The following is a 12,736-nucleotide window of genomic DNA, read 5'->3' on the forward strand; positions in this document are numbered from 1 at the left end:
CCAAGTTAAACCTAGTTCATGTTATTTCCTTGTTCCTCTTCAATATTTATTTATTTTTATTTTTTTGATAGGCAGAGTGGACAGAGAGAGAGAGGGAGAGACAGGGAGAAAGGTCTTCCTTTACCATTGGTTTACTCTCGCGCTTCGGCTGGCACGCCACACTGATCCGAAGCCAGGAGCCAGGTGCTTCTCCTGGTCTCCCATGCGGGTGCAGGGCCCAAGGACTTGGGCCATCCTCCTCTGCACTCTGGGCCACAGCAGAGAGCTGGCCTGGAAGAGGGGCAACCGGGACAGAATCTGGCGCCCCTACTGAGACTAGAACCCGGTGTGCCGGCACCGCAAGGCGGAGGATTAGCCTAGTGAGCCGCGGCGCCTGCCATCTTCAATATTTATTGATGTCTTTAAATTCAGAATTGAATCTCTAGTTTTGGGTCCAGCCGGTCTTTTAGGATGAGTGTGCAGAAATCTGTTTTTCATCCCATTGGTACCAGTACACTTCCTTGTCTTGATTTTTTTCCAGTAGAAATTCAGGTGTACAATTTAAAGTTTTTGGGACTTACACTCAATTTTCTTTCGTGGTTCTTCAAGATGAGTTTTGCCTTGTGTTTTATAAGATAGGTAAACTGAAGTGCAAGCATGATATAGCTCTTTAAGGTTGCACAACTAATTAGTACCAGATTTGGAATCTCTAGACAGTAAAGTTCTAAGAACTGGTAATCAATCAGATTCTGAGAATTTTCAGAGCTGACCTGTCTTAAAAATGGTACAGTACACTTAAAAAATCACACGCAAACATACTGCAAATTGATTGAATCATTTGATGGAAACATTTAACTTTTCTAAACCCTACAATATTAATTATGGTAATAAGATACTTGATACCTGATTCTCATTAGTAGTTCCAGAGTTTGATGGATAGTTAAGTGCTTATTGAATGACAAAAAGTTTTGCACCTACATAGTCTTAAGGGTATTTTTCAGGGCACTTAGGTTACTTCCTCTTTATGTCAATATTTATTACCTTTTTTTTTAAGAAGGTTTATTTATTTATTTGAAAGTCAGAGTTACAGAAAGAGGGAGAGACAGATCTTTCATCCATTGGTTCACTCCCCCAAATAATAGCAATGGCCAGGGCTGAGCCAGGCCAGTCAGGAACCGGGAGCTTCATCTAGGACTCCCATGCAGGTAGCAGGAGCCCAAATACTTGGGCCATTTTCCGTTGCTCTTCCAGACCATTGTCAGGGAGCTGGATCAGGAGTGAAGCAGCCGGGACATGAACCGGTGCTCATGTGGGATGTTGGTGTCGCAAATGTTGGCTTTACCCTTGGTGCCACAACACTGAACCCTTATTATTTTTTACTCGAGGAAACTAAAAACACAATAATTAATAAGGTACTACAGATCAATTTTGTCAACCTACCTGTGTTAAAGACCTGTAGCAAGTCGTGACACAAGGTCTTCCGTGTGTATTTTGTTCCTGGTGTATATTTTTATTTTCAAGGTTATATTCTTGTTTTCATTTACTGTTTTCTTTGCGTTTTGATCTTCCATCATAAAGCTTAGATTCTCTGAATCACTGGCGTTTCTTTCTTTCTTTCTTTTTTTTTTTAAAAAGATTTATTTATTTGAAAGTCAGAGTTACACAGAGAGAAGAGGCAGAGAGAGGTCTTCCATTCAATGGTTCACTCCCCAATTGGCCGCAATGGCCGGAGCTGAGCCGATCCGAAGCCAGGAGCCAGGAGCTTCTTCCGGGTCTCCCACGCGGGTGCAGGGGCCCAAGGAGTTGGGCCATTTTCTACTGCTTTCTCGGGCCACAGCAGAGAGCTGGATTGGAAGAGGAGCAGCCGGGACTAGAACCGGCATCCATATGGGATGCCAGCGCTTCAGGCCAGGGCGTTAACCCACTGCACCACAACGCTGACTCCTCACTGGCGTTTCTTTAACAATCACTTACTGAGCATCAGTAGAGCTTTGTAGCACTTTGTAGCTATAAGATAGGCTTGGTGTTGGCTGCTGTGGAATTTATAATCTAGTAAAGAAGAGCATTAAACCGGTAATCACATCAGTGCTTATTAATTGCAATTGGGGTAAATGTTTTGTGGGAGAGGGGCTTTGAATAAATTGATAGTACTGTTAAGAAGCCTAAGCAAAATTCAAAATTATCTCTCATTAAGGACAAAGATTCCCTGGTATAGCACTAAAAAGCCAAAATCTCATGTTGGCCCAGAACTTGAAGTAATTGGAGCTGAATTTAAAAAGAGAACTTACAGGCAATCATGTGATAAAATTTCAGACTTCTTCAAGGGATTAAGGGAATATGTCTTAAAAATCTTCTTGTTCACTTCCTAATGCAGGAAAGAGCTGGCAGAACCAGCTAAACTGTTCCGCGGGAAGTGGTGGGCCATTTAAATTTTCTGCCTACTCCAGAGTGTTGAATTGGAATCTCAAGGGGAAGGTTGCCTGCATCTTTATTCCTAACCCATTGTAGTGATCAACCGATGTCAGAACCTCTGCCTTAGGATATCCCAAGAATTGATTGGTTGAAGTAGAATCGCTTCTCAGCCTTTTGGCTAAGATCAAGTATGTGGTTGAAGTAGAAAAAGCATCAATTTTAGCTGTCCAAATGATAGTAGGTTTTTGCTTAGAATGTAGTTTATAACTTAGTTCTGATATACTGTGGTAGAAATTGGCAGTGGCAATATTTTGTTTTCAAAGAGCAACTGCACTTTTGGATTATGAACAGTGGTTGCTCAGTTTAAAAATGCATGTTAAAATTACCTTTTGTGTTAAGTTTTCCTTTCTTTTTTTCTCAGGAACTAAACAACTTAAGCATATTTTGTTAAAAGATGTGGACACTATTTTTGAGTGTAAATTATGTCGCAGTCTCTTCAGAGGATTACCAAACTTAATTACCCATAAAAAATTCTACTGCCCACCAAGTCTCCAGATGGATGACAGTAAGTTTTATTCATATAATCAGTTATGCCTTTTACAGCTAGGTATTCTTATACTATAACTGTACATTTGCATTAAAGTGGTATCAATATTATAGATAATTTAATAATGGAGAATAGAATGAAGTACTTTACTCAATGTGATATTCAGTTTCATAGACACTTTCATAATAATTTTTTCCACTTGAATTTTCCTAAAGATATATAAGAAGTTAGATCTATGATTACATTTATTTGTATTAAAATATTAGTTTTTAAGTGAGTGCAGCCACTGTAGAAAGCAGTGAATATATATATATATATATATTTTTTTTTTTTTTTTAGATTTATTTATTTGAGCCGGCACCACGGCTCACTAGGCTAATCCTCCGCCTGTGGCGCCGGCACCCTGGGTTCTAGTCCCTGTTGGGGCGCCAGATTCTGTCCTGGTTGCTCCTCTTCCAGTCCAGCTCTCTGCTGTGGCCCAGGAGTGCAATGGAGGATGGCCCAAGTGCTTGGGCCCTGCACCTGCGTGGGAGACCAGGAGGAAGCACCTGGCTCCTGGCTTCGTTTCTGCGCAGTGCTCCGGCTATCGCGGCCATTTGGGGGGTGAACCAACGGAAGGAAGACCTTTCTCTCTGTCTCTCTCTCTCTCACTCTTTGTAACTCTACCTGTCAAAAAGAAAAAAAAAAAAAAAGATTTATTTATTTGAAAGACAGAGTTACAGAGAGAGGTAGAGACAGAGAGAGGTCTTCTATCTGATGGTTCACTCCTCAAAAGGCTGCAACAGCCGGAACTGAGCCAATCAGGAGGCAGGAGCTTCTTCCTGATTTCCCATTTGAGAGTGGGGCCCAAGGACTTGGGCTGTCATCTACAGCTTTTCCCAGGTGCATTAGCAGGGATCTGGAACAGAAGTGGAGCAACTTGGAATTGAACTGGTACTCATATGGGATGCTGCCACTGCAGGCCATGGCCTCAACCCACTGCATCACAGCATCCCTATTTCTTAAGAAACTGGAAATAGGCCAGTGCCGCTGCTCAATAGGCTAATCGTCCGCCTTGCGGCGCCGGCACACCAGGTTCTAGTCCCGGTCAGGGTGCCGGATTCTGTCCCGGTTGCCCCTCTTCCAGGCCAGCTCTCTGCTGTGGCCCGGGAGTGCAGTGGAGGATAGCCCAAGCCCTTGGGCCCTGCACCCGCATGGGAGACCAGGAGAAGCACCTGGCTCCTGGCTTCGGATCAGCGCAGTGCGCTGGCTGCAGCGCGCCAGCCACGGTTGCCGTTGGAGGGTGAACCAACGGCAAAAGGAAGACCTTTCTCTCTGTCTCTCTCTCTCACTGTCCACTCTGCCTGTCCAAAAAAAAAAAAAATTAAAAAAAAAAACTAGAAATAGACCTGCCATATGATCCAACAAAACCACTATTTGGATTTGTACCCAAAAGCTGTGAACTCATTTTAACAAAGAGGTATCTGCTCTACCATGTTTATAGGAGTATTGTTCACAGTAGTGAAAATATGGAATAAATAAGATATCCATCATCAGATGAGTGGATTAAGATGTGCATACACACACACACACACTGGATATTATTCAGCTATTAAAAAGAGTGAAATTCTAACCTTTGCAGCAAAATGGCTGGAACTGGAGGACATCATATTGAGTGAAATAGGCCAGACAGCATGTTTTCCCTTCTATATGGAAGCTAAAAATTAAAAAAGAAAGAAAAAGAAATGCCCATGTTTATTAGGTTTGGTGCAAATATAGTGTTTTCTGAAATTTTAAGTGTTTGTCAAACAAATTGATAAGAATTGTACACTACTGTAGTTTTAGTGATTCTGTGACTTTTACAATTTATATGAGTGAAGTTGAACATCTTATAATGTGATTATTGTTTATGGTCCTTGCCTGTTTCCTGTTGGACTGCAATCATCTTACATTGTATTTGTTGAACTCTTTATTTAGTAAGGCAGTTAAACCTTTGGCTATAATGTAAATGAAAAATACGATGTCTCAAAAAAAGCAAAGAAATAAATGCTTGCTCAGGTTAAAATATCTAATACAGGCCATATGGCTTATATTCAAAGTATTTATAAGTTAAAATATTAATGCTGTCTTAAAGAGAACAACTTCTTGATATTTTCCCCTTTTTCTTCCTTAACAAAAATTTTTAAATTTCTTCTATTTGAGAGGCAGGGACATGTGCATTAGCAGGAAACTGGACTAGGGAGTAGAGCTGGGACTTGAACCCAGTATGAGATATAGGTGTCCCAAGCAGCATCTTAGCCTTTGGGCCAAACACTCTCTTTTTATTTATTTATTTTTAAAAAGACTTATTTTATTATTTATTTGAAAGACAGTTACAGAGAGAAGAGAGAGGTAGAACCAGAGAGAGAGGTCTTCTATCTGCTGGTTCACTCCTCAGATGGCTGCCATGGCCAGAGCTGTGATGATCTGAAGCCAGGAGCCAGGACCTTCTTCTGGGTCTCTCACGCAGGTTTAGGGGCCCAAGGACTTGGGCCATCTTCTGCTGTTTCCCCAGGCCTTGAACTGGCATCCATATGAGATGCTGACACTGCAGGCTAGGGCCTTAACCCGCTGTACCACAACGCCAGCCCCTGTCTTTTTTAAAATAACTTATTACCAGATATGATCCCTTTTAATTCTCTTTAAGTAAATCAGAAGGTTGGAAATAAAGAACAAAGAATGGGTAAATTAACTGATTTCTTGAGAATAGTAGAGAGCATTTACAAATATTCTAGTGTTTTTGGGTCTCCATTTGAGGATTAGATTTGTTCTCAGTGAAGTTTATTTAGGTCTCTCTTTATCAGATACTGGATTGTGTAGCAGGCTAACTTCAGATCAGAAATAGCTATGTGATGAAGGCGGGTAGCACAATAATAAAGTCTGCAGAACCAGATATTTGTAGAATTGAATGTCCTGTTCCTGTATAATTAAGGTAGCAGGATATATGATAGTATTTTTTTGTCTTTAAGTAATTAACAAAAATTCCTTAAAATATTTAATAATAAGTTACTTATTTCTTATTCAGGGATTTAACTTTGTGGACTTAACAAAATATCAAACTTATTTTGCCAGTCTCATACTGTATGGATTTTATTCATTTTTGAACTTAACCATTTTGGCATGGGGTTGATTAGGCTCCCACTCTAATCCTGAACCCAGCCCTAACAGTCACTGTAACCCTAAGCCCTGTTGTAGGCCTTAGCCCTCAAGCAAACCTTAAATGTAACCACAGCCTGTGCCAAAAGCTTCATTCTGAGACCAGCTGTACAAATGCAGACTCCAGATATCAGAGTGGCTGCTTTAGTTATCATGAAGTTGACTGAAAGTATATTGTCAGGCATAGATGAGACAAAAATTTCATATTTGGTAATTTCATACCAGTGTTTCTTACTAAGCTTCTTTTTATTACTGAGATATAAATTAAAAGGAAGTCTATAGAGATGAGTTTTGAATTTGACCTTCTAGTTAAAATACTACTAAAAAATTAGTTTATTTTGGGTAGTTATTTGCTGGTTTTCACTTGTAGACCTTACTGATAGAGTGAAATAGGTGAAGGCATTGCCAGATTATTGTGTAGTCTTTGACAATACTCATTGTGGAAATACTTCTGTGAAACTGTTACCCTTGTAGATACTATCCATTTTAGAAGGCAAGATAAGTAGGCTAGAATAGCTGTCATGAATCATTTCTCCATACCTGAAAACATGGATTAGATTTGGTGCTATTGTAGTTAGATTGTAGGGTTGTATATGGAAACATAAACAATGTTAGGCAGCTTGGTTACAGGAGGATATTTGGTTGCTTATTATGCAAGAAAATACAACTTGCTCTACTTTTGAAATAAATTTATAGTTTTAAGCCATTTGTTTCAATAAAGTGTGTCATGTTAAGAAGACATATAGTAGGACTAAATTTAGCAAATACTTCTCCATTCATGTTTATATAATTGCTTACAATCTTAGCTTTCTCATTTCCCTAAGATAGTCAAATGTCCCCATATGATTAGACAAGATAAATTATTATAGATGAATAGGAATACTGTTATGTTTTCTTTAAAGATGATAATTTTACTTACGCAGTAACATTCTTTATGATATTTTATGCATCCTGGATTGTGAGAACTTTGAGTTGCCTTTGCAAGTCTAAAACATTGAAATTAAAGCATGAAGTACTATTTTTATTGTTGGGACACCCATGTGCTTATGTTTTATATTAAAGGCACTAAGAGGCAGAAATAGCTTTTCAGATTGCACCTGTTCCTTAGCAGTTGTGTGCCATGATGAGAATTTAAATGAAGGCAAATTTTAGATTAATGAATACTAGTTTTTATCTTCATAAAATACTAAAGAGTAGATGATACTCTTATAAAAATAACTATGAACCAATAAAGTGATAAATTTTAAGGAAGAGGCTCATATTATATGTTAAAATATTAGTGGGCTACAGCAGGCTAATTATTCCAGATTAAAATGTTGTTTTTTTCCTTAACAGACCTTCCTGATGTAAATGATAAACAAAGCCAAGCCATAAACGATCTCCTAGAAGCCATATATCCAAGTGTGGACAAGCGAGAATATATTATTAAGCTAGAACCCATAGAAACAAATCAGAATGCAGTGTTCCAGTATATTTCAAGGACTGATAATCCCACTGAAGTAACAGAGTCAAGCAGTACTCCTGAACAAACTGAAGTGGAAATACAGGAGGCTACCACTGAGCAGCCGAAAACAGTGCCAGTTACAGACACTGAGGTGGAAGCCGAAGAGCCCCCGCCTGTTGAGATTGTTGCAGATGAAGCTGCACCTGCACCAGATGAACAACCTCAGGAGTCACAGGTTGACTTGGAAACTTCGGACAATTCTGATTTTGGCCACCAGTTGATATGTTGTCTTTGTAGAAAAGAATTCAATTCTAGACGAGGTGTTCGTCGCCACATTCGAAAAGTACACAAGAAAAAGATGGAGGAACTAAAAAAGTACATTGAAACACGAAAGAATCCAAATCAGCCCTCTAAAGGACGCACTAAGAATGTTCTAGTTCCATTAAGTAGGAGTTGTCCAGTATGTTGTAAATCATTTGCTACAAAAGCGAATGTGAGGAGGCATTTTGATGAAGTTCATAGAGGACTAAGGAGGGATTCAATTACTCCTGATATAGCAACAAAGCCTGGGCAACCTTTGTTCCTGGATTCTGTTTCTCCTAAAAAATCTTTTAAGACTCGAAAACAAAAGTCGTCTTCAAAGGCTGAATACAATTTAACTGCATGCAAATGCCTCCTTTGCAAGAGGAAATATAGTTCACAAATAATGCTTAAAAGACATATGCAAATTGTCCACAAGATAACTCTTTCTGGAACAAACTCTAAAAGAGAGAAAGGCCCTAATAATACTGCCAACAGTTCAGAAATAAAAGTTAAAGTTGAACCAGCAGATTCTGTAGAATCTTCACCCCCTTCCATTATCCATTCTCCACAGAATGAATTAAAGGGAACAAATCATTCAAATGAAAAAAAGAACACACCGGCAGCACAGAAAAATAAAGTTAAGCAAGACTCTGAAAGTCCTAAATCAACTAGTCCGTCGGCTGCAGGTGGCCTACAAAAACCTAGGAAACCAAAACTCTCAGCTGGCTTTGACTTTAAGCAACTTTACTGTAAACTTTGTAAACGTCAGTTTACTTCTAAACAAAACTTGACTAAACACATTGAGTTGCACACAGATGGAAATAACATTTATGTTAAATTCTACAAGTGTCCTCTTTGCACTTACGAAACTCGGCGGAAACGCGATGTGATCCGACATATAACTGTGGTTCATAAAAAGTCATCTCGCTATCTTGGGAAAATAACAGCCAGTTTAGAGATCAGAGCTATAAAAAAGCCTATTGATTTTGTCCTAAATAAAGTGGCAAAAAGAGGCCCTTCAAGGGACGAAGCAAAACATAGTGAATCAAAACACGATGGCACTTCTAATTCTCCTAGTAAAAAGTACGAAGTAGCAGACGTCGGTATTGAAGTAAAAGTCACAAAAAACTTTTCTCTTCACAGATGCAATAAATGTGGAAAGGCATTTGCCAAAAAGACTTATCTTGAACATCATAAGAAAACTCATAAGGCAAATGCTTCCAATTCACCTGAAGGAAACAAAACCAAAGGCCGAAGTACAAGATCTAAGGCTCTTGTCTGGTGAGGAACAGTTAACAGAGTTTTGCTTTCCCCTCCCCATCGAACTAAAAAAATCATTTGACCATAATTTATAGCTGGTTCCATTTTAACACGTACTTGCTTCCATATATCTCATGGCAAGGGGAACTGCAAGAGTAATGTGCGTATTGCATTTACCTCTTCAGTGACCTTTATTCCAGTGGCTTGGGAACAAAATTTAACCTCCATATCTTCCATAGGACAATGCAATGTAGTTGTAGGTAGATGGCACAGGGTCAGTGCTTTCCTATTAATGTTCTAAAGTACATACATTTTATATTGGCTTATGTTTACAATAGAAGTCTTCTGTTTAACTAACTTTGCATGGGTTTAATTTGATTCATTGACTTAGTCTACTAATTTATGCATTGTAGGAAAGTTGAATATATTAGGATGAATTTGTGAAGGCAATAATTATAGGAAAATAATATTTTGAGGCACTGCAATTGTAAAAATTAATTTCTGTGACAGCTGAATAAAGTGGTGCACTCAGAAAAAATCCCCAAATTGACTTTAGAAGGATTAGCATTTATTATTTGCTTTAAACATAGTGCTTGCAAGCAAAAGGGGAAGGTGGCAAAGCAAAAGCTTGGGTGTTTTTCCCCCCCTTTTTCTTGGGAGTGTGTGTTGCTGTTTTTCAGTTTTGCTCTATGGGAAAATTAATTATTAGATCCAGTTATTTTTTGTTCTGTTTAATAAACTGTTCAGTGATCATTTCAACATAGTTATTATTTAAGTAGAGAAAAAAAATTTTTTGGTGGTTGTATGTTGCAAGAAAAGGAAAATACCCATTTGGAAGGCAGAAAAATATTTTTAGAAAGTTTTGGAACAAATGTGGACTTTTAAAATGCAATATAAAATAAGAAGTAGACTCCCTGAACTTGTTTTTGAAAGCATATATTTCAAAAATTTACCTTCAGTACTTGTGTCCCTTGTATTAAGGCATTTAATGTAGTTAATGAGTATTAATTAGTTTCAGGTTCTAAAGCAAATTACTTAGTTTGAGTGTTGAGTAGGTTAAGTGTTGTGATTTAATTGTCACACACATTTTTGTATGTGTGTGAGGAAAACTCAACATAAAACCATCCTTTAGGAAGTCATTTACTGTTGTATAATTTTAAAAGCAAGGTTTTATTGGTAAACTCAAAAGTGTTCATTTATTCCCATTTCTCCTCAGATAACTTCAAGTGATGTACGAAAAGGTTTGGAGTTCATTTTTGTGGAAAGACTTTAAATTGGTGTTAGAACCACTAAACATCTTCACATGGTACTATGAGGAAAAAAAGAAAAACATTCTCATAAGTTTTCAACTGTAACTGCTGTTTTCTGACTAAAATAATAACCATCTAACCACTTGTTTGTGAGGCAGTGCCTATCCCAGCACTTTCCAGTAGCTGCGACATTACTTGTCGTCATCACAGTCCATCCGCTAGCCACCTTGACCTTGTGCATTTGGTCTGCAGTTTCTACAGATACGTTGTACGTTTTGTTTTCCAAACAGTTTGATGATTAAAATGGTCAACACCCTGAAGAAACTACCAGTTTTTAATTGACAAAAAGACTTCACATCTTAATGATTTTAGTTTGGGTTCACTTTATTTGGCACAAGTTTCATCTGGATTGTACATATATATATGATCTTTTAGTGAGTATATGATAGAAACAAAAGACAAATTAGTATCAACATATTATAAATATTTAGTCAAATAAATATTTGTAATTATTTTTATATCTTTTTATTTCTAACTTGTTCTTTAGCACTTAAGTGTTTGAATAGTCTTTCTAAAATAGTTACTGCAGGAAAATTCTAGTTCATTTTCATGAATGGATCATTAGGTTTTTTTCATTTATAACCATCTGAGGTTTTTATGAAAATTAAACATTCCCCAGTTTTTCCTGAAATTTTATACAAAGCACTTTAATGATAGATGCAACTTTATTTTTCAGTTTCTATTTTTTTTTTTAAAAAACGACCACACACATTTACTAATGTTAACATGAAAGTAGTAAATAACCTACTGATGTTTTGTGGATGCAGACAATCCATGTATAACCACTTCTAATGAGACTAGTTTATTTCTTTAAATACTGCTAGAAAAGGAAAATGAGGGTAAAAACCCTGATTTTTCTCTTTCAAGAAAGATCAGAAGTGACTACTTTAGGTAATATTTGATTCCGACTAAAATTTTGAAAATAATGAATTCTTGGCCATTTTTGTAATCAAGATTTTAGGAAAAACAGAAGTACATCTATCTATATGAAATTTTGGGCAGGTTTTTGTGCATTAATATTTTGTACTTTTTAGGGAATATTTTATTTTTTAGTAATTTGTGTCAGATTATAATTTTAAAAGGAACAGCAGAAATATACCATGTTTTTATATAGGTTCACACTTGTACTTAGAAGGGACCCTGTCCACCTATATAATTTTTGTATAAAATTTTAAAATGTTGAAGATCCTACAAGGTCATAATAAAATGCTTTGATAGCTTAAAAAACATTTACCCTTCCCAGTGCTTTGCACTAAAATATACTGTGAAAGGAAACTAGAGAGACTGTTATTGTTGCTGGAAATGTTCTATATTGAATGTACATGCTTTTGTTGGAAAAATGTTGGAAAAATGTGATGGAAATAAACCAGACTCGAAGTTATTTCAGCTAAATGTGCTTCAAAAAAAGGTGCATTGGTTGAAACTTAAATGTTTTATTATCGAATTTAAACTTACTCAGTGACTGTGAGCAGCTACACTTGAATTATATCCTGACAGTTTTATTTTTAAGTAATAGAATAATAATTTCTCCTTAATTTAAAAACAGATTTACTTTTCCACATATGGAAGATTTGTGCTTATAGGTCTAACTATAATGACTAATAGTATAATATATTTAGGGAACTAAATGTGTAGGTGGTATTTCACTTATAAACCATCTTCATTAGTTGCACATTATTAAACCTGTATGTTTGACTTTTGCAAGGTGTTATCTTTTATGCATTCCTGCACACAAGACATATTCCAAAGATTTTTTTTCCAGACTTCAGTACTTGTAACCAATGAAAAGATAAGAGGATTTCTAAAAAACTTGGGAGTGACTGTTTGCTACATTTTCTCTTCTGTATGTCAGCCTTTCCCTCTTTGCTTTACTTGGTAAATACTGTAGGGGAGAAAGAAAAATACACTGATGTTGGAAGAGGGAGACACACTTGCTGGACTTCCCTTACTCTAGTCGCCTGTTTCTCCAGGACCATTTCTCAGTATATCTCCTCTGTAATAATTGCAGACTATCGAAGGGGAAAAAAAGAGTTCCACAGTCTGTCAAAAGATTTCATCTGGATCATATAGAAAAAATAGCACAGCATCAGGACTTGCTTAAATTAGAAAGGCCTAGAGATACTGGGAACGTTTTATCTTTTTTTTTTTTGACAGGCAGAGTCAGAGAAAGACAGAAAGATCTTCCTTTTTCTGTTGGTTCACCCCCCAAGTGGCTGTCACAGCCGGTGCGTTGCGCCGATCCGAAGCCAGGTGCTTCCTCCTGGTCTCCCATGTGGGTGTAGGGTTCAAGGACCTGGGCCATCCTCC

General features: G+C 37.4%; 1 protein-coding gene across 2 annotated transcripts in view; it reads left to right on the forward strand.

The window, feature by feature from the left end:
- ZNF800 (zinc finger protein 800) overlaps positions 1–12,736 on the forward strand; it is a 59,657-nt gene that overhangs the window by 19,417 nt on the left and 27,504 nt on the right. Inside the window, exons 4-6 of one of the 2 annotated variants that reach the window (XM_062204379.1) lie at positions 2,813–2,956; positions 7,448–9,140; positions 10,336–12,056. In XM_062204379.1, coding sequence (XP_062060363.1) covers positions 2,813–2,956; positions 7,448–9,140; position 10,336 — 1,838 coding nt within the window. In that variant the 3' untranslated portion in view covers positions 10,337–12,056. Of the gene's footprint in view, positions 1–2,812; positions 2,957–7,447; positions 9,141–10,335; positions 12,057–12,736 lie in introns of those variants that run through there. The other variant, XM_062204288.1, reaches the window with a different exon arrangement.

This window comes from Lepus europaeus, chromosome 1 (genome assembly GCF_033115175.1).
Source record: "Lepus europaeus isolate LE1 chromosome 1, mLepTim1.pri, whole genome shotgun sequence".
Taxonomy (NCBI): Eukaryota; Metazoa; Chordata; class Mammalia; order Lagomorpha; family Leporidae; genus Lepus; species Lepus europaeus.